The sequence below is a fragment of the Triturus cristatus genome, chromosome 1_1 (assembly GCF_964204655.1).
Source record: "Triturus cristatus chromosome 1_1, aTriCri1.1, whole genome shotgun sequence".
Classification (NCBI taxonomy): Eukaryota; Metazoa; Chordata; class Amphibia; order Caudata; family Salamandridae; genus Triturus; species Triturus cristatus.
This window is the reverse complement of record NC_140579.1, coordinates 445755-470200: the sequence shown is the minus strand read 5'-3', so window position 1 is coordinate 470200 and position 24446 is coordinate 445755. Positions and strand designations below refer to the sequence as shown.

Sequence of the window (24446 nt, the reverse complement as noted above, 5' to 3'; positions counted from 1 at the left end):
GGTACACACCGAAAATGGAAACAGCTCCCATTTAAATTCAATGTGAAATTCTCCTCTATTGATACTGGGCAGGTAACGAGGTTAGTTAACCAAGAGTCAATACTTCAGTATGAAATAACATGATGGCATGTTTACTATGTTACAACGTGCTAGGTTTTACCTGGTGGCTCTGTATTTAAATTGAGAGCACTCAATCGTTCTGCAAGATCATCCTCTGCCATGTCATCTTCCTGGTATGGGAACCCAGTGTAACCTCCTTTATCGCTACAGTACTTAAGAAATCTGTTGAAGAAAAGATTCAAAATATGTGATACAACCAACACAAGTTCCAGGCATTGCTACACAAGGGAAGTCCACTCATTTACAGTACTCTGATCGCTGCCAGGAACATGCAAAAAAACTGTCTACATAATACAACCACACTTATGAGAGCCATCATACACCAGAAATGCTCTGTTTTGCTCAACTGCGAGTAGAATATATGCATTGCCTATAATCAACAATAAAAACCACGCTTCATGTTAAGCTTTCATACCAATATGTAGGTATTGACTTATGTAGTCTGTAAGCAAACGTGTTAGAGCACCAACGTTTTATACTCAGTGATTTCATAAAAAGTCTGATCATCATCAACAAAAGACCTAGTCAATTTGAATGTTACTTGAAGAATCAAAGATCTATGTCTCTCAAAGACCATTTCCATGCTGCATGGTGTTCATCGGGGTGATATAGTAGTTGTGTTTAAAGATTAAGGGCCTTATTACGACTTTAGCGGTCGTACAGGGGACGGTGCAATGCGCCATCCGCTGTAGAACCGCTATTAGAAAGTGAATTATTAATGCCACTGAAACAATAAAGGGCTCAAAATAGGTCTCAGAAAATGATTCCCATGCTCAACCCTTGGTAGCTTGACTGCGAGCAGGGAGGCTGAACTTCAAAGACAGGAATGTAAAGCATTTAAAAACACCAATTCAGTAAACAATTAAGACAACACACAATAAAAATCAAAAACCAATTTATAAAAATAGGTAATATTGTAGTCTTCAAAATGACACCAAACATGACAAAATACAATGTAGGGAAATGGAGATAGGAATTTTTAAAGATTTCGAACTGTATAGCATATAGAAACATATAGCGCCGATTGGGACATCTAGTCGTGCTGGACCGAGACAAGGTCAAAGTTTCAGGCCAACCGCGATGGAGCCCTGCACGGCTACCCCTCGCGGTAGGCCTCAGTCAAAGTTTTAACCTTCTGACTTAGAAACTTTTCTGAAGCTTTTCTTCTTGGGGTCCCTCGAAGCTCTCAGCCAGTCCGGATTCGGTGAGGGTTCGCCCGCTGGCTTGCCTTGCAATGAGCTCCCGGCCAAACTTATGGAAGTCAGACCTACGGCGCCATCCAGCGGGACAAACCAGAGATCCAGGCCAGCTCACAGTTGAAGGTGGGTGGCTTGACTCTTGCGGTTGGTCCTGGTCACCTTTCTACGTTCAGATTTATACATTTTCACTGAGCTTTTTGTCCTGGGGTCCCTCGATGCTCTTTACCAGGCCGGATTCAGTGACAGTTTGCCAGCTTAGGTTTCTACCAACTCCTGCTCAAACTCTGGAAGTCGGACCTACGGAGCTTTTCAGTAGGACGAACCTCGTGGGCAGGCCGGCTTGCGATTGAGGGTTGACGGCTTGGCTGGCCAGGTAAAGTTGGTCCACTTATGGAGCTTTTTTTCAAAGTTGCTCCAAACGTTTTCAAACTTCTGGAACATCTTTCTAAAGTTTCTTTGAGGGTCCCATAGTTCCCAAAACGTAGTCCAAGGATCTGGAAGCACCAAGATGGTCCTGAAAGTTTGGGACTTCAATTCTCACAATCCACTTAGACAAACCCTTAAAACTCCACTGGTAGTACTCTAGGCTGGGGATTCTTGGTGGTAATGGTCCAGGTGAGCTTTTTTAACATTCAACTTAAAGGAAGTCCACCATGATTTTAGTGGTCAGTCATTGGCCGATGATACGGGTAAGCATTTGTTTGTTGACAAATTTGTCGCCAGTATGTTACCCGGAAATAGCTAGTTGCTTAAAGGCCAGCAAGAGTTCTTGGACTACATCTTCCCCAGTTTCCCTTTTGACTATGGCCCAATATTATGAACGACAGGAACAGGAAGCGACAGGCAGGGAGGTTAAGGAATTAAAGACAAAAGTTATGTTGGCTCAAGTATATGGTCCACCATTTAGGGGAGGTGGAAGAGGCGGACGTGCAATGTATACACCTGGGGTGCCCCCTCTCCCTTGAGCAAATTTGTCCCCTGATCAGTGTGCTTATTGTAAAGAGACTGGGCATTGGTGTTCTGAGGGCCCTCTTCTGCGAGGTCAGCAGTACCAGCGGGGAAAGGGAAGTATGAGAGGACACCCAGGGAATTCAGGAAGCAGGGGAGGTACAGGAGCTTGCCCCAGATTTGAAGCAGTTGAACAAGGACCAAATTACTCTAATACTTTTGATAGACGAAATCAATATCAAATGTCTGATTATTCTGCTGATGCCCTTGCAGATTCCGATTATGCATCGGGATGCCTAGGATGGGGTAAGGAACCGGTTGAGGGGCCAGTAGATCAAACGGGTGCTTATGTTGATGCAAACGTCTTGGGATCTACTGATCGGTTTCTGGTTAATACAGGGGCTACCCGTAGTGCTCTGTCTAAAAAATTGGTTCCTAGGGCTCCCCTGTCCGGCACAATGATAACATCGATAGGATTCAATGGGACATCTACACCTAGCCAGTTTTCACAGCCACTTTAATTCGGACTTGACAAATTCACTGCAGCATGTCCATTTTTGCTTTCCCCTAACACGCCGGACAACATTGTGGGTATCGATATGCTTAAATATTTTCGTGCTACAAAACGTTCTCCGGAAGGTGTGCGTGTTATTTTAAATAACAATTATCCAATGGTTGAGAGAGCCTGTCCTATCAATGAGAATGCAGCTCTGGCGTCCTTACCTAGTGTGAAGAAGGAGCACTGATATTGTTATCATTTCTTGCCTCCCATCATCACAAAGTCTCACGAAAGAAATTGCAATATTGTAGACAGCAGGTTACCTATTTAGATCACCTCCTGTCTAAGAAGCGACGTGCACTCACACCAGACCGTATTCAAACCATTCTAGACACTCCTGTACCCCGCACTCAGAAGGATGTTCGTGCACTGATTGGCCTCACTTCTTTTTGTAGGCAGTTTTTTGCACATTATTAAAACTTTGTGGGCCCTTTTGATTAAAGACACTCCGATGCCCCTACCATGGACTGATGAGTGCCAGAGCGCCTTAAAACAGTTACGCCACGCCCTTTGTTCTGCACCAGTATTAGGTACCCCAGACATGTTGATGAGTGACTATCTGTCCCAGTTAACTGACAGCTTGTCTTCTATTTATCAGCAGGTGCGGGAAGCTCTCCCTTTGTGAGCCCTGCTGTGCTGACAGATCATTGCGACATTTTGGTCACCGAGAGAGGACGAGCTGTGTCACCTAAAAGACCTGAGGAAGTCTTCCCGGACCACACGATCCCTGGTACATCTAGATATCTGCTTCGATCCAGGAAGAAAGACATTTCATCGCAAAAAGAGACTGTTTGAGCCACTGTCCTGGGTGGTTAAAGACTGACTGCAAAGGGGGGGTATGCCTTTTAGTGACTACTCGTCTCAACGTTAGTGAAGAAACCAAAGCCTGCCCAGGACCTTAAGGCATCACCTATTTTGTTGTTTGCGGATGAAAATGAGCTCGCCTAAGAAGAAGGAGATCGCTGCGACAACGTGCAACGGGTGTACAATCTGCATCTTTGGTCTGACTTTGACTGCTGCTATCATCGCCACTGTAATGTGGGTAGTGAAGGAAGTAATGCCTGGAGCCTCCTTACTTAACATTACTATTACATCACTTGCTGCAAAAGAGCACCATCATTTTGATTTGCTGCAACATGAACAGGGATACCAGCAAACTCTGAGAAACAAATCATTTCTTCAAATGTTGCATCAGAAACACCAGCTAAGCAATGCTACTAACTGTTGGGTTTGTGGCAAGATTCTTCCTCATCACAACATAAAAGTAATCCCGTTGTCACAGTCTCCTTTCTCTCACAATGGCTCATGCCCAGCTTGGTTCAAACTTCTATATGCCTCTAATGAACAAAGTCTGTTACCCCAACGAAGATGGGGACACACAAGCAAAAGGTACTGCTTTAGAAATAAAAGAATATAGTAAAGGAAGTGCAGCAACAAACTATGTGTATCCAAATTCAAGGTCGGCTAAAAGAAATGGACCCCTTGTTATCTCTGTACACAAAGGCGGCCAGTGGTCATGGCAACAAAGTACAGGCGATATGGCAGTGGGCCACAGTAACTGTACTATAGTGTTGCAGATGTCTACGAGAGGCCGAAGCAGCCTGCTTGCATCACGTCACACTTTTATTTTGTTTGTGGAATTAAGGCATACAACTTCCGACCTTCAGGCTGGTCTGGTAGCTGTCACATAGACTTCCTCCTACCACCTGTGTTTTTGGCTCCCCCAACCTACCATCAAGAGTTGCAATTGTTCGATCACCATGCTGGTGGTAAGGGAAAACGTGCAATCGATGTCTCTGTAGTCGAACAGACAGAGACCACATGGGAACAATATAGACTTTAATAGAGGATTCGTCTTCTTTGTTGGCCCAGTACAGAACAGTAAGCTGGTCCGTCGCCTCACCCGTACAATGGAAGTAGTGATCAATCAGACAACTGCGGCCTTAGGGAACATGACAGAAGAACAAGCATTGATCCGTATGGTTGCTTTGCAGAATAGACTTGTTCTAGATGCTATTCTGGCTGATCGAGTTGAAGCATGCTGTATCATCGGATCCAGCTGTTGTGTCTTCACACCGGACAATTCACCTTCTGTATAGGCGTCATCTCCAAACTACACAAAATAGCTACTGAGATGCATCAAGACTCAGGAACATGGACTTGGGCTGGATGGTTCTGGAGCGTATTTTCTGTGTGGGGTTTGAAAATATTATTGGCCTTGTTCATAATTATTGCAATTCTCTTCTGTATCCAATGCGGGGCAATGCTTTGTTCCCTCTGTATTTCCACTTGTACTACTTGTCTACCATCTAAAAGGAAAGTCCAAAATGTAAATGCCGGTTTAGCAATAGACCGAGAAGTCAGCGCTATGATGTTAATTGATTTACATGATGTTTATTGTCCCCCTTTAAAAGCATAAGAAAATGTCTTAGCTTATGCTAAAAGGGTCATCTGTGGAAATGTGTAATATTTTACTTAGCGTAAGTGACAGCCATTTTGGCTGTGGTGTCCATTTAGTTTCCTTCATAATTCTCCCATCCTCTGCAGCTCGTCTTTTAACTCTGCTTGTGTTATCTATTTTAGTTGACTTCCTGACTCAGCTAAAGCAATGTACGTGCTGAGGGTTTGTAGCTGCCAGTGCACCTGGTCTCAGATGTTAACTGTCGACCATTTACTGCTGCCATAGCATTCCTGCTCCCCCTCCCACTTTGCTGACCACGTAGTTCTTCATCTGCCCTTGTTTGCTGATAACTATTTCTAAAACTTGTTCTTCCTATTTCTGTTCACATGCTTACATTGCAGAAAACTGGTATAAAAGGGACATGGTTTGTGCATTTAGTGTACTACCTCCTGCAGCACTTGAGTGCTGTGTGGATGTGGTCCCACTTATGAGTGAGTAATAAACTTGTTATTTATTCCAACTCCAGTGCCAATCTCTATTTTGTTGGTCTCTGGACCCGTGGACAAGAGGCACATTTCCGCAGAAGATGGGTGAAACCCCGAACTCGGTCCTAGGATGCTTGCTTCCGGTCCAGGGAGGACCTGGTTGGCAGTTCGGGCTGGACTGTTCCCATGAGGCGCAGGGTCAAGACTCATTGCATATGGCCAGGTCTAATCTGGGGTGGCATGGTGAGCAAAATAATGATGGATTTAAACCACATCTCTTGACTGGGGTAAATATTTCGTTACCGGTACTATTTTTTATGCGGTAAAGTCTTAGTGAGAATAACTCAGTAAAAATAAGAGGCAGAATCCGTGGTATTACAGGTTTTAAAAGGCTTTATTCCTATACAAAGGAATACAATTCGAATTGTGGGCCTTCTATTCCATCACCACGAAAGTTCAGGAAGGAAAGGGGGCATATATTATTGACAGATAGGCAGTTTTATAGAAAATACATTACAGTGAAACAGATGCAAGAGGCGTGACAGCTGATAATTCAGATAAACTGTACATACGTAACTAATAGAGGCGTAAACATGGGTGTAACTAAAATACGTCATTAAACATGATGTCACAAGTGGGTGGATCCATAAAAGAATCCTGCAATGTCAGCAGAAATATTCGGCAGAGATGCGCGCGCAGCCGCATGACGTGTGATTGACGTGCAACTAGAGGGTGAAGGGGACTTGACATTTAGCTCTACATGTGGAGACAGAAGTCTGGGGTTATGTCAACCTAATCCCAAATCATATCTAATATCCTATGTTTAAAGAACTGTGTTATCCAAAAGGAAAGGTCTCTAGGATAGAATCTATTCTATACTGACTGTTAGTGCGTGTACAAGCGTCTAAGTGTCTACACTAGATGCGAGGGAGTAGGAATATTCCATGGTAACGGGGCTATGAATTACTTGCATGGGGACAGCGAGGCCTGGCCCCTTTGCACGGTAGCTGGAGGAATGTTTACCTAAACTACTAGACAGGAATGCAACGGATGAGGAACGAAGGAGATAATCTCGAAGGTGAAATACAGTTTTTGGCAAGCAATATGCTGGATCAGGCACCGTTAGCCGCGCAGGGAGTAGGACAAAGTTCATGGATACAAATGCAGGCTCAGACTGGAGCTTTCAGAGGCAGAAGGCAGGAAAAGGCTTGATGACAGAATTCAGGGCCTACTCGCCTGAATCTGTAAAATGTGGAAAGTGAACCACATAAAGTCGGTGGCCTTTCATACTTAGGAATGGAATATCTGACCCATTCATGGCGGATCTGAAAGAGGACATGTTGACGGTGGACGCACATATATTTGCGTCTTCAAAACTGGAGCAGGAGGGAACATACATGTACTTATAGCATGTACATGGAGCCGTTGGGGTCTACGATAGGGGACATAACTGATCACAAAATTCATATTTCCTCAGAATGTTTTGATTTGTTCTGCATTCCGTCCAACAATTGTATGTCTTTTGCTTTCTCGCCCCAAGTACGCCAGGTATGCCCAGACGTGGGTCCTGGGCTCACTGTGCCACTGGAATCAAGCTATCCTGGCTGAAGAGGGGTGAAACCCCGAAACCGGTCCTAGGATGCTTGTTTCCGGTCCAGGCAGGACCTGACTTGGCCGTTCGGGCTGGACTGTTCCCATGAGGCACAGGGTCAAGACTGATTTGCATATGGCCAGGTCTAAACTGGGGTAGCATGGTGAGCAAAAGAATGATGGATTTAACCCGGGTCTCTTGACTGGGGGTGAATGTTTTGATTTGTTCTGCATTCCGTCCATCAATTGTGTGTCTTTTACCTTTTTGTGTGCGACACCATCCATTAATTTTAAATGGATGCAGTTTCAGGAGTTCCCCTAATCCTCCACCTGATCCTTCCCCGCTTCCCATCAGTGATCCGCTGCGAGTATTAGCTCCTCACAGTGTCAGCGGAAACATAGATGAAGTAAAAAAGCTGTGGTATTAGAAAGCATGTATTGTGAATGAAACTTTTTCAAGGATTGCTGCTTAAAATTAGCATGCAGAACATCATAAGCCTATGAGCTATTGTTTTAAAAATCTTTCATATTATGTTTTACATCTCCAGAGTGCTATTGCTAAGGACACAGGCAGACAATTTCTCTTACCTTAAGAAATTAGTTAGTGCTAAAAATCTTACAATTACAAACTTGTTTTTGATTTGCCAATGTGATGCAACCATGATGATACCATGCTGAATTTGCAGTTTCCGCTTATTTTGAGCCTTTTATCACTTAGGATACTGTCAGGACTCTTTATGAGTTTAGGGGGATTTAATTGCCTAACTAGGGATTCTACTATAATTTATAATTGTTTTCTCTATCCGAGTCTTCATGGTAAATTATGTATTTTCTCTGTAATGTATGTATTAACAATTTTGCATGAAATCTTTTAAAACTTAATTTTGATCTCAAACTCAGTTCTTGAGTGGTCCCAGTTTCTAATTTGACTGTACTCTGCTAAATTTGTGTCATCGATGGGGAGGGTAGTCTCTTACTGTTAGATCATGGAAAAGATTCACATCTCTGCACAGCGCAAGGTAAATTTAGGGGTTAACATGATATTGGGGTTCAGGAGATTATTGGGGTTCAACTCACAAATGTGCTAGCAGAGGATGGTTATCTTAAGAGCAGCTCCTCTTTAAGGGGTCCCATGAAAGATTTTTGAAGTTGTGTGCCTTTAATCCACAGATCAAATAAGAAAATACATTTTGGAAATATGCTAGTTTTCGGGTATTGGACCGTCCTGGGAAGTGACTAGCTGTATTGGCTGTGTGTTGCTGAACACATTTTGAGTGTAAATATGAATAGGGACAAACTAGGTTTCTGAATGTATTTTAAAGTATGAGTTGTGATTATGGATTTCTGTGTTGAACTATTTGGATATGTGATGATGATCTTGGGCTCAACTTTGGACTGATTACAATATTATTCACATTTGTAAACCGATTTGAAGATTGGAGTTGGTTGTCGGATTAGTCAAAAATTCAAGACTGAGATATTGATTATTTGTCTGTACCATAGTGTGTAGAGCGATGCACAGATTGCACATCAATAGGGTTTGTGAACGAACAATTTAGTTTTTTTTCTTTTAAGGATTGAAAATGTATTTTGAATTAATGCGCTAACCGTGGGTGCACAGGGGAGGAATATAGACTCAGAGGCATATTTCTGCTGGTCAGGGTTTGCCTGGTGAGAACTTCAGTTGGTTGTTTCCTATTGTTCGTATTTGAACTTCTATGGTTGGTGATTGAGTTCTTTTACTTAAAATAATTACTTTTATTCCTTTGTAGGGTAAACAAACGATTAATTGATTTTTAAATTGTTTAAAGTATTGAAATATTCTTTTAATATTCAAAAAGAAGTCATGCTGTGACTAGTTGTTCAGCCAGGGAGCCACTCTGGTACTGGTGAGACAATCACAAAGCCACATTCTAATTGGTTGGTTGCTGATAGAGTCAGGTTGCGATAGGTGGACCTTTGACAGAGCTGAGCTGTTATTTGCTGTTGTCCGCTAAGTTTGTTTACAGTGATTTATTGTCGTTTTGAGTTTGTTTTTTGTTTATTTAGTGTGAAACATTGGTGGTGTATTTCCAAAACCTAAATCACAAGGCGATATATCTAAAGAGAGTCAGAAATTGCAGAGCGAAGCAATGGCAGCATATGACATTTTGGTGGAGGTCGGGTACTACACATGCATCTGGATCTCTGAGTGGAATATATATACAGCACATAATGAGGTTTTACAATTTCCACTGGAAGGCACCTTAAATATTAAAAAGCTAGATTTTCTTAGACAAATCATGTACGACATACAGCCAGTAACACAAAACTGAAAGAAAAACCTCTATACTGACCTATCTAATTACAATATTCGCCAAAAGCTCATACGCAAGACATGTTCCCCATATACAAAATCTTATCACATGTGCTTATTTGATACATTAATTTGTTTATTAAAGATATATTTTTTCTCTTTTATGTATATTTTTGTTCTTTTTTTTGTGCTCATAATGTCATCAAATCATCATATAAAAACATACATATATTACAAATTCATATAAATTATGCACATTTGAAGTACAAATCACAAAATCATAAATAACCCCACAAACAACCATCATACCTACATTCTTACCCATCAACCTGTTCAACCATACTATCATACATACATACAACACAAAAGTGACAATAGAATACAAAGCATATATGGGATCCTGTATGGGTTTGACTTCTACAAAGACACTTGATAATTTCATTATCCATCTCATCAACTCTTCTTTTATCTGTGTCTCTGGTAGGATTCCCAAATGTCTGGAAATGGTCTACGCACATTTCGGTGGGAAGTTATACTACCTTCATCAGGACCAAATACAGATTTAGATATATAACACAAAAAGAGTGGACGGGGGTTATCTGAATAGATCTGTTGAGTTCTCAGTAAGTGTATCTATAACTGTGATGTATCTGCATCATCATCTGAAACAGCCCAGAATATAGTTATTTCATGAATAGCAGATTGGTTCTGTCCCAATTAGGTACCACCAGGTGCAAACTACCCCTACGCCAGCAGTTTAGTGGCGTCACTGTGCTCCAGATCAAATAGTCATATAACAAATTGGGGGTGCGCAGCTTCAAGAAGTTCACTGAATCAATAAAAGTAGGAAAATAACTTCTTTATTCAAAAAAAATTCTCATAAAAAGTCAATTGATTTTTACACAATCCAGCCAACGTGTTTCATCCCCATAGCGGGAACTTCTTCAGGGCAAGCAAAAAGTGTCACAAATCTGAGTACACTTGTAGTGCAGATATATCCGCAACCATAGGTAAAGTATGCAGCTGTTGAAATCGGTGACCCTTTCCAGTGAACAGTAAGCTCCTGTCTGAACCTGGATGGAAAAGAAGCAACATCCATCAGGTATATGTGAAGACGAGGTCGGTTAGTGGTGGAAAGCCCCCGCCACGACAAATCAGCGACTGAATGTAGGCTAAATATGCCCGTCAACGACTTTAAATCCAATTCTGGTTGCAAAAAGGGGAGGGGATCCAGCCGTAATATGGCTGTCCTTTTCAGGGATTCATTTTGAATAAATCCTCTTGTGACAAAGTGTATTGCACCACGACCACACAGGTTGATAGGTCAAAAGGGAAGGGGTTCCTCTATTGAGAACGAAAGTGACTGTCCGCCCTCCTCACCAATTGGCTTTTTATGAGAAAATGTTTTGAATAAAGAAGTTATTTTCCTACTTTCATTGATTCAGTGGACATCTTGAAGCTGCGCACCCCCAGTTTGTTATATATATATATATATATATATATATATATATATATATATATAGTCAGTCAGTCATAAGCTTTTATTCGATATGCAAGATATCTTGTAAGCACATAAAAAATACAATAGACACATAAAAATCACAGTTACAAGAAGCCAGTATGAAAAACATAAGAATATAAAAAAGGGCATAAATTTCCCATAATAAATTATCTAAAAAAGAATTAAACAGCTACTGACAATCTCTTGCAGCGAATGAGCCATTATATATATAATTAGAAATGTTGAAGTTAAAACTAATCATAAAGAGTTGAAACAAATGATCCCAATACATGAAGAGCATTTATTAGTGGTTTTAAGGCTAATATGTATTCTAAAATGATTAGGGGGTATGCAGACATCATGAAAATGAGCAAGTGCTACATATGTACTTACCGTCCCACATCAGCTAGGGAGGGTTCGACATACATATAATTAGAGATTTCATACTCATTTTCTTGTAATATTTCATACCAATTTTTAATAAAGAATTTATTTCTCGTTGACAGACTGATTTCAACATGTCTTTAGAGAACTTATTTACTGATTAGAATAACGGAAGGGGTAAATATAGTTAGTATTTGAGTGTGATTGCACAAAACAGAAAATACTAATTTAAATAGAGACTATTTGTGTCCATTGGGTAATAAAGAGAATGACTATATCAGAGAATATAGTGAGAGAGGAGTAATAGTGAGAAATCTAGAAGGGAAGAAGATTGCTTGGAAGAAATAAAAGAAGAAGTGGAGGAATTTAGATGCTCAGGCTTACATCCTATGTTGGAGGTGGATCAGGAAAGAAAAAGGAGATGTGTATGGAAAGGCGTAACCCTAGGGAAGAAGAGAAAGTGGAATTTGTATGCGTGAAAATTCTTAGATGTGGAGGTGTGAGAAGTTGGCCAGCCATATGCTGGTCACTAGTTATAGTGGCCACCTTGCACCAGTCCAATTCGACTCTTATGGTAGATAGGTTTAAGACAACCTTTTAAAGAAAGCTATCCTAGTGGTAGCTGTGGAGAGCAGCCTTCAGGCGAAGTCTCAGAGGAATGTAAAGCAGCTTGTTTTACCTTATAATCTCTTGAATTACCAAATGAAAGGACACCACACAGGTATATATATCAAATATATATGTATTTATTTCTAGACACACTCTACTAATCTCTTTATGAGATTAGAAGCCAGGAACACATTCAAATATCAACGTTTCACAATAAATTAAGCAAAAATATGGCTGGGGCCCTAGGGGCGTACCAGACCATATACTAAAAAAGAGGTTTAGGTAAGTCGACTTGCAGAATGACAAGGCCTAGGGCCTGTAGAATCGCTGGGGCTTCACAACTGCAGTGATAGCAGGTAAGTAACAGACCCACGGGAGACGCCTGCAGTGTGAGAACACAGCCGCGGGTTCCCTATTGATTACAATGGAGCAAGTCGCGGTTTGATTTTTAAAGTTTTAGGGTACTTCGAGGAAGTCTACAAGCAAGCCACTTACAAGGTAAGTAATTTGAGGGCCAACACACACTAGGGCACCGGAGTGCACGAGTTACCTCACCCAGGGAAGCCGGGTGCATAGGTGCCTTTTGGTGTCGGGTCGCGTCGCTGTTTTCTATGGAGACCAAAGAAGACTTGCTGGTGACTGAAGAAGTGTCCGGTGGAATCCAAGCCTGGATTCAAGATGTAGAAGACCTGAAAATTGAAGGGACAGTGTTCACAGTCACTTGCCAGTGACTCGGGACCAGGAAGATGAATGCCCACGGATGTCGGGTGATGTCAGGTCGTCGATGGTGTTTTGACTCTTCGCTCACGAGGTCCAGGAGGGATCGACTATGACCAGCAGCTGGATTCAGAGTGTCCCACAACGTCTGCAGCTGACTGCGGTGTCGGTAACCGGATTAGAGCCAACAAGCCTTGGCAACAGCAAGTCTTGTGTGGAGTGAAGAAAGTCGATGGTGCAGACCAGCAAAGTCTGAGGGACTCACCCAGCGAGGGTGAGTGAGGGCAAGCCTTAAGCAACCAGGGGAACCCTTTTAGTCGATAAGAAAGTCTTCAGGGGACCCACAAGCCAACGGGCAAGAGATCGCAAAGACGCCTCTTGAGGAAATGCTTCACAGGAGCACACGGTCACTCAGGACGGGGTAGGCCTCCGATTTTCACTGCAAAATCTACTGGAGGCTTGGGCCACAAATGGTCCAAAGCACAAGTTCGTTGAACGTCGTGAAGGGGTTGCACTCGACAATAGTGCACGGTTCCCAGGTATTGCAGTTCCTCGTCACTCGTGGGGTCCAGACACCACAGCTTCACTGGGGACTCAAAATGGCTGATGAGGGGTCAGGAAATCCGCTTCTGAGGTTGCAGGGACTTCGGACTCCGGCGGGAGCGGGAAAGTTGGCAACCGTTGTTTCAAGTTTTGGTGCCTGCCAAGCAGGGGAGTCAGTGCTTGAGTCCAAGGGAGATTCTTCCGTCTTCCAAAGGTAGTGGAACGTCAAAGGGCCAGGATTCTTCTTGTAAAGCGTCATTCAGGGTTATCTAACTTGTAATGGCAAGGTGTACCTATCTTATAGTAAAAGAAAGGGAGGGACTAGCTCTATGACCACTCCTCTAGGGGACCAGGGGGGTGGGTGGTTACACCAACTTCCCTTTGTCCAGTTTTGCGCCAGAGCAGGGGCTGGTAGCCCCTGAACCGGTTTGAGCTGGCAAATGCACAGAGGAGCCCACTGCTCCCCCAGTGCAGGACTTCAAAGCACTCTAAGTGTGCACCCACCCAGCTCCAATACACTAAATCCTGACTGGAAGGTGGTGACACCTCCCTGTGACAGGATGCCTATTGTTGGGCTTCCTCCACTGTGAGTTTCGGTCAGCAGCAGGAGGGCAGCCCGGTGTCTGTGCTGGTTGCATCCATTTTGTGATGCCAGGGCTCTTTCAGATTTCTACCGTGTTACCACAGTAGGTACATGTCATCCCCTCTAGAAGGGTGGGATCATACTCCCTCACCAGTTACTGGTGTGGGAGTATGATTCCAAGATGTTTGACACCAAACACGACATGTTTTGATGCAGTCATTCCAAAGTTAGCATTAACCGGGAGGTTATAATGCACTTAAGAGTATATGGTTTAACCGCATCCACAAACAGCCACAGGGAATAGACCCTGCCAGCTGCAGAGGGGCCCTGCTCAGGCAGAGGCACCCCCTCACATTGTAAACCAAGCACCCTGCCATCAGGATTGATATGGCCTGCCATAGGGGTGACTGATAGGTTTATGTGTGTGTGTATGATGAGATATAGGAACCTATACCTCTGTGAGGAGTGCCAACACTACCTCACCCAGGCTGCAGTAGCAAGCCTGAGGTGTCAGATTTAGTCTGCTTCCCAGGGGTGGCATAATACATGCTTCAGCCCCTGGTAGGCCTGTGAAGTACCTATGCCCTTGGTACCTAAGGTACCATATACTAGGGGCTCATAAGGTACCACAGTAACCAATCACTAGTGCATCTAATATGCACTCCAAGTCGTTTAGAGAGAACAGAGACTGGGGCCCTGATTGGCAGGGACCCAGCCAGACTATAGCCAGAAACCAGTGTATACATCAGAAAAAAAGTGAGGGCAACATAAGTGCAGATCCTACTCTCCTACAGGAGGTCTTTTGTCTGGAGGAGAACCTGTTATGAGAGGAAACTTCTATGTTTGTGGAAAGACTGTTTATTTTAACGTGCTGGGAAATTAGGTGGGTTCATGTTTTTTAGCTTTAGTTTTTCCTAGAATGTATCATATAGAGGAGGTGGATGAAGAACATAGAATGTGGAGAATAAAACGAAGTTCTGGAGAGAGATTTTAAATATTTTAAGAGCAATTAGTCCTACAATGGGTGCAGCCAAGAATGATGTGAATATTAGTTACAGTACTAAACAGACTTGCTGTAGCTACAGTAGGGTCTTTAGATTAGTACATTAAAACAATTAAAGCAATGGTCATGCAGAACAGTCTAACCTTAGATAATCTTTTTGGTGAAAGAGGGCAACGTTTGCAATGTAAATAAGACACAGAGGTGTTTTACTTACATACTGGATTAGAAGTGATTGATTCATGTATTACTAACATAACTCATTTGACTCATGAGATGTTCACATGATATTGAGGTTCAGGAGATTACTGGGGTTCTTCTCCCACACTGGGCCCAAACTGAGGTGGCATGGTGTGCAAAATAACAGATAGGGATGCTGCAGGAGTAATTAGCAATGGCTGAAATTAAATCAATCATTGAATAAGTCTCTTTATTGTATGCTCCACCACAACTCGAGAAGCACTATGTTTCACAGCCTTATTACATCCTCAATCACAGGGGGTTAAAAGCTTTGAAAGACCCAAATGCTCTGCCTTCAGAGTCGGATGCTTGGTGTCTGTTCTCTATATACTGCTATTCCTAAAACGGTCTTCCTGATTAAATCTACCTTGAGACTTGAGGGCTGTGAAGAACATATAATCTACAATGAAGTATCACTTTGTTTTCAAAGGTAGTTAACCAACTTTTGTCCTGCTTTTGTCATGTAACATGACATTAACATAGTAGAGGACTTTTTGGAAGTGGACCAGGCTACATTAGCCTAGGTCTAGAACAACTCCTAGGCTTTGGCTTGCTTGCAAGTGAAGTGGTATTTCTGTGTGCCACACTGGCTGTAAATGTATTATTTTACTGGACAAATCACAACAGGTTTAGTTCCTCAGTTATTGAGCCTAAATCCCATATTATTCTGAAACGCTTTTGAGGGTCAAAGTCCAAACTCCTTGACAGCAGCCACTCATGTCTGTGGTACTGCACGCAATGCCTTCCAGTTACAGTATGTGTGTGAGAGATCAATACTTCAAAGGCACCCTTGAGGTAGTTTAGATCTATACTGGAAGATTGTTTAGTGTTACACTGAAGAACTGCAACTCTTCCCTAGTCGCCATCAAATTTAGAGTTCAACAGGGCTCCCCGTTGTACCTTTCTCTTTTTAATATCCATTGAAGGTTCCTCATGAACTGTCCATGAAACCAGTCTTGGGTTCCACTAATTTGCCAAAGACCCACACATCTGTTATGGTGCATATGGTGGCAGGTCGTGGAAAGAGTGGCTTAAACCGAATGCTAACAAATTTGATGCTACACCACTTTTACTTTCCCAACTATTTCATTTGCTATCATGCCAAATTCCACCTACAATGTTTTCCCTATAGATTACCGTTGCTAGAGGGGGGGGGGGGTCAAAGTGAGATGCATATTTGATATGCACATCCCAGGTAAACTGGGCAGTTCATAGAGAGTTTTTCAAGCTTTGTCAGCTTTGGAGAGTACACTCCAATTTCTTTTTTTAAATTTTGTTTTATAGAGCGCAGACTGGACCCGAAGGTATCAGAGTAAATTACATGAGCACCAGTTGCAAAACATTCAGACACATTCATATATATCTATCTATATATCTATCTATATATATATATTTTGTTAGGCACAGGAAGATTAGGTGATTTGCCTAGAATCCCAGGATGTTGAGCGTCCCTGCCGAGACTTGAACCTGGTTCCCCAGCTTCAAGGTCGACCTCCCTAGCAGTTAGGCCCCATCCTCTCCAAATCCCCCAGTTTGCAATGTGTTTAACTACATCAAGTGCCTTAACAGAGGATTGTCAGTTCAACAATTTCATTTACAGCTAGTAGACAAAGGTCACAGTCCATCTGAGCTTTGCCTTAATACATAAGGATCCAGAGTATGAACATCTTGTAGCGACTTTCAAGATCATTGAGCAATATGTTGAACTGCGGGTAGTTCAGCAAGTGCCAAGCAAAGGTCCAGGAAAGTGTGACAAATGTTTTTCTTACAGGCCCAGTGGCTTATTTAAAACAGATTCCTGGATGGCATGTAAACCCATATATATGCCTTATAGCTAAGCAAATGTAGTGTGCTCGGATGAAAAACGTTAAACATAAGCCCTGCTTGTACATTAGGACACCAACAGTGAGAGAACCTTTCCTTAAATATTTTCTCAGCTTCAAATAAACCGGAGCCGGGAGGAACTAGGCCTTTGAGGACAGTTTCCATAGGTTTGCAAGTCCTTCTTTGTGTTATACAGTTTTCTACACAGAGGAGGTGGACTGGAACATTCCTTTTCTTGTACCATAATGATGTGACATTTAAGGAACAGAAATTCAACAGAAAGACACAGGCCTCTTTGGTTTTAATAAATGATTAAGCCCCTCAATTTATTTGCAGTACGCAGTGGCTATGGTTTCTTGCACGAGCCATCTTCTCCTTTAGATAAACAGGCTTGAGATTCTCAGCCTAGAAAGAGGATACTCCAATGGGAGCCAAGGGCAGGGGAGAAGAACCCGAGCCTCATGTGCAGACATTCCCCAATGTTGCAAAAAGGTTTTCAGGCCAGGCTGGAACTGAGCAAGTGGCATAGTGTGTAGAAAGATTTCTATACCAACACTGCCACTCGTAGCTGAATAAATCCAGATTTCAATACAGCATTGAGCCTGGAGGGCAGGTTGGAGATAGTTCTATATGCAGCAGTGGCTCCTCCGTGGCCGGCTGCAGGTAAGTCAATTTTTTCAAAAATGATTTTGTCATTTGTTGTCCAGTGACCCCTTCCCCCACCAAATGGCTCACCACTCTTCGACAACACCAGCCGCTACTGTCTGTTAGGCCACCAGACGAAATAGGGTCCGGTACCACAGGAGTTTTTAAGTGTTAGTCAAGGAGTTCGACATTTGGAGATTGGAGACGAGTGCGAAACCAGGAGCTACACTGGATTGCAGTTGCGACAGAAAAACCAAAAAAGGAAGCCTTGAGTGTCGAGTCCCCGTAGAAAGAAGAGACACGGACACAGGGTTCTTACTGATCAGCTCCTTTATTAGTTCCTTCCTCGTCCCCGGGCTAACGGCTAACTGCCGTTCCTAGCCCTCCGCTCCTTCCTTTCCGCCCGCCCTGGTCCCCACTCAGGCCGGTCCTAGTGCCTGACCTGTTTGGTCATTATGCCCTGTTACATCAGCACCATTACATCTCCCCCCTCTGTAAATGAAAGCAAAATATAAACAACACAGCAACTGTCCCTTTGTTTTTTTTTTTTTTGAAAGTTCCTCAATAAGGCGAGACAGTTTTGTGATGACCCTTCTGGGGCGTGACTGGAGTTCAGCATTGTCACGCTTGTTCTCGTCGGCCGTTTCCATCAATGCCCGACTGCGGTGGGGCAGTGTCTCTGGTTCTCTCTTCTCCATTTTCAGTTCAGTCAGTATTTCCTTAACGTTGGGTCCGCACTTTTTAAAGTGCGTCACGTTCCTGGTAAGTCTTCTTCCGTCGGTCTATGCAGTGATCATAGTTCCTTTTTGTTGTATCACCTTCAGCTGAACCTCATGGTACTTGCTATCAGTCTTCCGGGGCTGCTCTTGTCGTGCAAGCACCCAGTCTCCTTCTTGTATTTGAGGGGACGTAGCACGTCGTCGTTCATCAGCATAGTCCTTCATCTTTTCTTTCTTTATCTTGTCTCTGGCTGCCATCTCCTCATGGTCAGAGTCGGGATACTGTTCGTTCGCTGCCATAGTCATCATTGGTAGTCTGGTGCGCACTGGGCATCCCAGCATGAGAGTGGCAGGACATTTGCCTGTGGTGGAATGAGGCGTGTTTCGGTACGCTCGCAGTACCTCGTTGTGTTCCATCCGAAGGCTCTTTCGGTGAGTTCTGCTTGCTGAATGGCTTTCTTGATCGTGGACATGAAGCGTTCAACCATTCCGTTGGCCTGAGGCCATAATGGTGTGATCTTGCTGTGCTTGAAGTTGAGGTGTTGAGCAAAATCAGCAAAGTCATGGCTGTTGAATGGAGGCCCGTTATCTGACTTCACCACTAGGGGAATGCCCCATGCGGCAAAGACCTCCTCTAGTATCGGTATGGTACTCGATGCTTTTGTGGATGAGCACAGTTGTGCGATGGGGAATCTGGAGTACTCGTCCATGATGACCAGGACATATTAGCCCGATTTTATTGGCCCAAAGAAATCAATGGCAATGTGTTGCCAGACACCCTCCGGTAGTGGAGACATTTGTAGTGGTGCAGGAGGATCCGGACGGCTCACCAGTTGACACTGCGGGCAGTCTTTCAGGGTTGTCTCTACCATCAGATCTAGTGTTGGAAACCAGACTCTTTCACGGAGTGCTCTTTTTGTGGCTACTATGCCCCGGTGCCCTTCATGTGCTAAATTGATGGCCCCTTGTCTGAGTTGTCGTGAGATCACTATTCTGGTGTCTCGTAGGACGAGACCATTTGCTGCTATTGACAGTTCATCGTGGACATTTTGAATGCCGCCATTTCTTGGTCGTTTTGTTCACTGCTTTGCGTGTGTCTCCAGCTGTTGGTTTGAATCCGATGTTTCACCTCTTGCAGGGTGGCATCTGTCTGCATCGCTTCACAAATGGCTTCCATTGGAACAGCCGGAGGTCTCGCTTGGTCTACTACGAAGTGAATGTATTCATCCGCAATTGGTTGTTCTGATTTGCTGGATCTGATGGGGTGTCGGGACATGTAGTCTGCGGGGTTTGCAGCTTTTCCTGGCTTGGGAATGATGGTGTAGGTGTATTCCTGGAGCCGGAGGCCCCATCGCTCTATTCTTGGTGGCATTTTTGCTCGTGGGTTTCCAAAAATTGTGATCAAGGCTTGATGGTCAGTCACTAGTGTAAAGTGTTTCCCAAAGATGAAGATGTGGAAGTGTTCACACGCCTAGACAACGGCCAGGCTTTCTTTTTCTGGCTGTGAATACGCTCTCTCCGTGTCTGTTAGACTTCTGCTGGCGTATGCTACTATGTGTCGCTGATCTTCTTCTCTCTCATATTGTGCTAGGATGGCTCCTAGTCCTACGGGGCTGGCGTCCACTGTTATCTCGGTTTTCTTTTTTGGATTGAAGTAAGCTAAATTTTTGGCCGACTCAACAGTTCTTTTGATCTCTCTGAACGCCCCTTCACATTGGGTGGACCACTGAAAAGGTTGTCCTTGCTTGGTGAGCATCCTCAGAGGGTAACTTAACGTGGCGTAGTCAGGTATATATCTGGAACAGTAGCTGGCCATACCTAGGAATGATCGTACATCGCCCACGTCATCTGGGCTTGGTGTGTCGTTTAGCGCTGCTACCTTTTCTGGGTCTGGTTTCATGCCACTTCCAGAGAATATGTGGCCGAAAAATTTCAGTGTTGGTTTGTGAAATTCACACTTGTCTTGGTTGAGTGTGAGGTTGGCTTCCATGAGTGCATGACAGACCTGATCTAGTGCTTGGTCGTGTTCTTTAGTCGTTGCTCCTTATACAAGGATGTCATCGCTGTAGTTTAGGACACGTGGAATGTGATGTATTGTTCTCCTGATTGCCTCTTGGAATATTTCCGCTGCTGATGACACTCCAAAACTTAGTCTTTTATATCTGAATAGCCAGAGGTGTGTCGAGAATGTCGTGATATATCTTGACCTTTCATGCAATTCTAGCTGGTGGTATCCTTTGTTGAGATCTAGTTTTGAAAATATCTTGGCTCCGTTGAGTGAAGTGATCATGTCACTGATGTGAGGGCCTGGATGTCTCTCTCTCTCTATCGCCATGTTGGGTGCCCTCATGTCCACACATAGGCGGACTCGGCTGGTTTCCCCTTTCTTCAGGACTACCACCACCGGGGAGACCCATGGGGTTGGTCCATCTGTTCTTTCTATGATATCTGCTTCCAGTAGATCTTGGAGCTCCTTCTCCACGGCTTCTTGCAGGTGAAACGGGATCTTCCGGTGATGCTGTGCTACCGGTGTGATTTGTTCGTTTATGTGCAGTCTTATTTGGCAGTCCTTCATTTTTGGCCTTGAAAGAGCTTGGGGAACTTTTGGATGATAGCTGGTTTGTCAGCCACTCGGTATAGGATGTCAACCAGTTTGTCGTTCTGCGGTGGCCAGGCTCAGGAGGCAGTCGGCCTCAGGCCCCTCGATGACATGGATGTAGGCTGATATTGAGCGATCTTGGTACGACAGTTCGGTTGCAAATTTCCCAAGACACGTCAGTGGCTTTTTGGACATCCACGTGTATACTCGTACATGTGCGTTATCCAGCTTGGGAGGTGATTTCATTAGTTGGTATTCCGTTACGGGCAGGTAGTTTAGTGATGCTCCACTGTCTAGCACGAACTTGGTGGGGTGAACACCAATTCTGATGTCCAATCGCGGGTATTCTTTCAGCCGATCATGGTCGGCTACACAATAAATATATTCCTTTCTGTCTTGATAGATGGGTGATGTGGATCGTGATTCTCTTGATGACGACCGTCGAGATTGAGATGTCCTGCAAGAGTGGCAGCTGGATTGTGACGACCCAGTGGATGAGTCTCGTCTATCCTGGACTGCTCTGACATGGTGACGACTGCTTGAAGGCTGATGTTGCCGGTACCTTCCCTTTTGATCACCTTTGGGTACCGCCCCGCACATGCTTTCAAAGTGGTTGTCTCTACCACACTTCCGGCATTGTTGTCCTAGTGCTGGGTATGCGTCGGCATGTGGGAAGTCGTAGCCGCATCTGTAACATTTGAGTTGTCTGTCTGATCGTTCCCTGGTGTGGGTTCTGCCTTTGTGTCCTTTGCTTGACTGGTGGTGATGTTTCTTGGATCTGGAGGAGCGCACCTGTGGTGGGGATCTTCCATGCATTTGCTGAGACTGCATCCTGAATGCTTGTTCCCATCTCTCACCTTTCCCTGCTTCTATTTTCTTTGCGTGTTCATCGGCTTGTTCATCTACTCTCGTCATCTCTTCAATCTCTTCCAGCGAGTAGCTTCTCTTGAGCAATTTGCGTCTCAGTGGTTCGAGAGGCAACCTTCTATGACTCTCAGCCGAAGGGCGTCTTCAGTTGAAAACTTGTCAAAATCACAGTATCTCGCCAGTCGTCTCAGACGTGTGACGAACACCCCCATTTGCTCACCTTTCTCTTGCGCGGCCAGATTGAATGTGTACCGCTCGTAGTCAACGTTCCTTTTGTGTAGGAACTTGCGATTTAGTGCTCCGCAGACTTTGTCATAGGCACCAGAGGACTCAGCAGGCAGTTCTTTTATGATTCGTCCAACTTCCTTGCCAATCAGGTTCTTGAGAGCAAACAGTTGTTCTTCAAGGTCCGTCACCTTGGACGCTTTCATGAAGTCCTCGAAATCTTCTATCCATTCTTGCCATCGAGGACCCATGCCCCCACCAGATTCAAGAACGAGGGGCTCGGGGTGGCGCAGGAATGAGGCTCCAAGCTTGCTTGTGGGAGCTGGGTCGGGCATTGTTCAACTGTTGTTGTTGATTGCTTTTACAGACTTTGTTTTCTCTCCGTTACGCTCGCCAGTGCTTGTTTGTTACTTCTGTTGCACTTGCCAATGCTTGTTTGCTACTTCCGTTTCCTTTGCCAATGCTTATTCGTTACTTCTGTTGCATTTACCAATGCTTGTTTGTTGTTTCTATTGTATTTACCAATGCTTGTTTGTTACTTCCGTTTCATTTACCAATGTTTGTTTGCTGTTTGGCACATCTGCCTGACTTAAAGATGGCCGCCGATAGTCCCTGACAGGGGGATTGGGCAAATCTCGCGCCTGACCTCAAAATGGTCGCCGCGAGAATCTCGTGTGCAATGAGATTTTGTCTTTTGAATTACCGGAGACACCGCGATCATCAGTGCTTGATTTCACTCACCGGGGCTCCGCCTTTGGGCACCGCTACCACGGCAGGTGAGGTTATTTTCTTCTTTCTTGGGCACTTTTCACCATTGTCGCTGGGGTAGGCTCCCGGTAGGCTCTTTGGACGTCACGCTCTAGCCTCCACAGGTGGGGCGAGCTCCGGATTTGTTGCCGCCGGGGTGGACTCCCGGTGGGCACTTCTGTCATCGCGCTCCCAGCCCCACACGCAGGGCGAGCAGCTCCGGGCCAGTCGCCTCCGGGGTGGACTCCCGGTTGGCTCTTTGGACTTCACGCTCTAGCCTCCACACGAGGGGCGAGCTCCGGATTTGTTGCCGCCGGGGTGGACTCCCGGTGGGCACTTCTGTCGTCGCGCAAGCTCGAAGCCCTTCGTCGCCAGTTGTCGAGTCCCCGTAGAAAGAAGAGACACGGACACAGGGTTCTTACTGCTCAGCTCCTTTATTATTCGGTACGAGACGACGAGGAGCGACCCGACCCGTTAAGGAGCACCTGACCCGCTGAGAGCACCTATACCTTGGCTGCACATCGCCTGCAATCGGAGAACGCGCGCAGTCTACCAGCCCCCACAGATCCCTCTTGCTCTGCGCTGAGGCCTGGAGGGCCTGCGTTGGGACGCAAAAGTGCCAGAAGGCCGGGAGCAGAGGTCCCGGCCTAGTGAACTACTGCGGGGAGCGGCGAGCTGGGATCGCACTGGGGCGAACCTTACTAAAGACGACTTGAAGCACCCCTAACTGGGACGGTGAGTCGCAGGAGGCCTGGAACTGTCCTTGAACGGACCCACACGAGACTGCCTCTGGCAATAGAGATTGAATCACGTCCAGGCCCTGCCAGAGCTCCATGAGTCATGAGCCTGTTGGGCGCGGGGCACTAGTAGCGGTGCAGTACTAGGCCGTGATCCAGACGCCTGGTCAGGCCATATAGCTGCCGGTAATTTGAAGATTAGATAGTGAGATTGTGAGCAGTTGGGGGGCACCTGAATCACGGTGCAGCACTAGACCGACCTGGCACTGGCGGTGGTGGTGAAAGAGCGTCAGGGGTGGCCCAAGGGCTTAATCCTCGGCGCAAAAGCACTGAGCATTGGGAATCCCCAGAGGCACAACGTGGTAAACCCACAGTTACAATCCTAACCTGATAGACACTGGGGACCTATTGTGGAGTGGACCTGGGACTGTTTTATATCCTCCCGCTCCCTCTCTCGCACGACTATCGGCGCTGGAGGGACCAAGGGGGTGCTCCTAGAAAAACTCGGATTTGCTCCTTAAGCTGCGCTGCAAACATGTGAAGGTAGATCTCTACAGTGCCTCCATTGGGACGCAAACTAGCGACGATGGGGAAGGTGGACAAAGTTCAATCCAAACTCCCATTTGAGCAGCACAAAACTAGGACCAGAGAGACAGGGGACGCTCCACACATTGTAGAACCGATTGACATGAGCGAAGAGTCCCCTGCAGCATTTCGGCACATCCTGGCTACAATTCAGTCCAGCCTCAACTCAATAGATGGCAAGATAGACTCGCTAGTCTAGCTCGTTGACAGAATGTCTGAACGCCTATATAAGCACACCGAAAGGCTTGATATGGTGGAAAGGCGTATCACTGAGGTTGAGGAGGCCCACATGAAGGCAGATGGGCAAGATGCTCATGCAGCTA

At 44.9% G+C, this 24446-nt stretch overlaps 1 protein-coding gene across 7 annotated transcripts in view; it reads right to left on the bottom strand.

Moving 5' to 3' along the window:
• The window catches only part of LOC146869034 (RNA helicase MOV-10-like), a 488182-nt gene that overhangs the window by 82014 nt on the left and 381722 nt on the right, over positions 1 to 24446 (bottom strand). For all 7 annotated transcript variants that reach the window (XM_085599844.1, XM_085602574.1, XM_085599639.1 and 4 more), the window contains one exon: positions 161 to 282. In XM_085599844.1, the coding sequence (XP_085455970.1) occupies positions 161 to 282 (122 nt within the window). The remainder of the gene's footprint in view (positions 1 to 160; positions 283 to 24446) is intronic.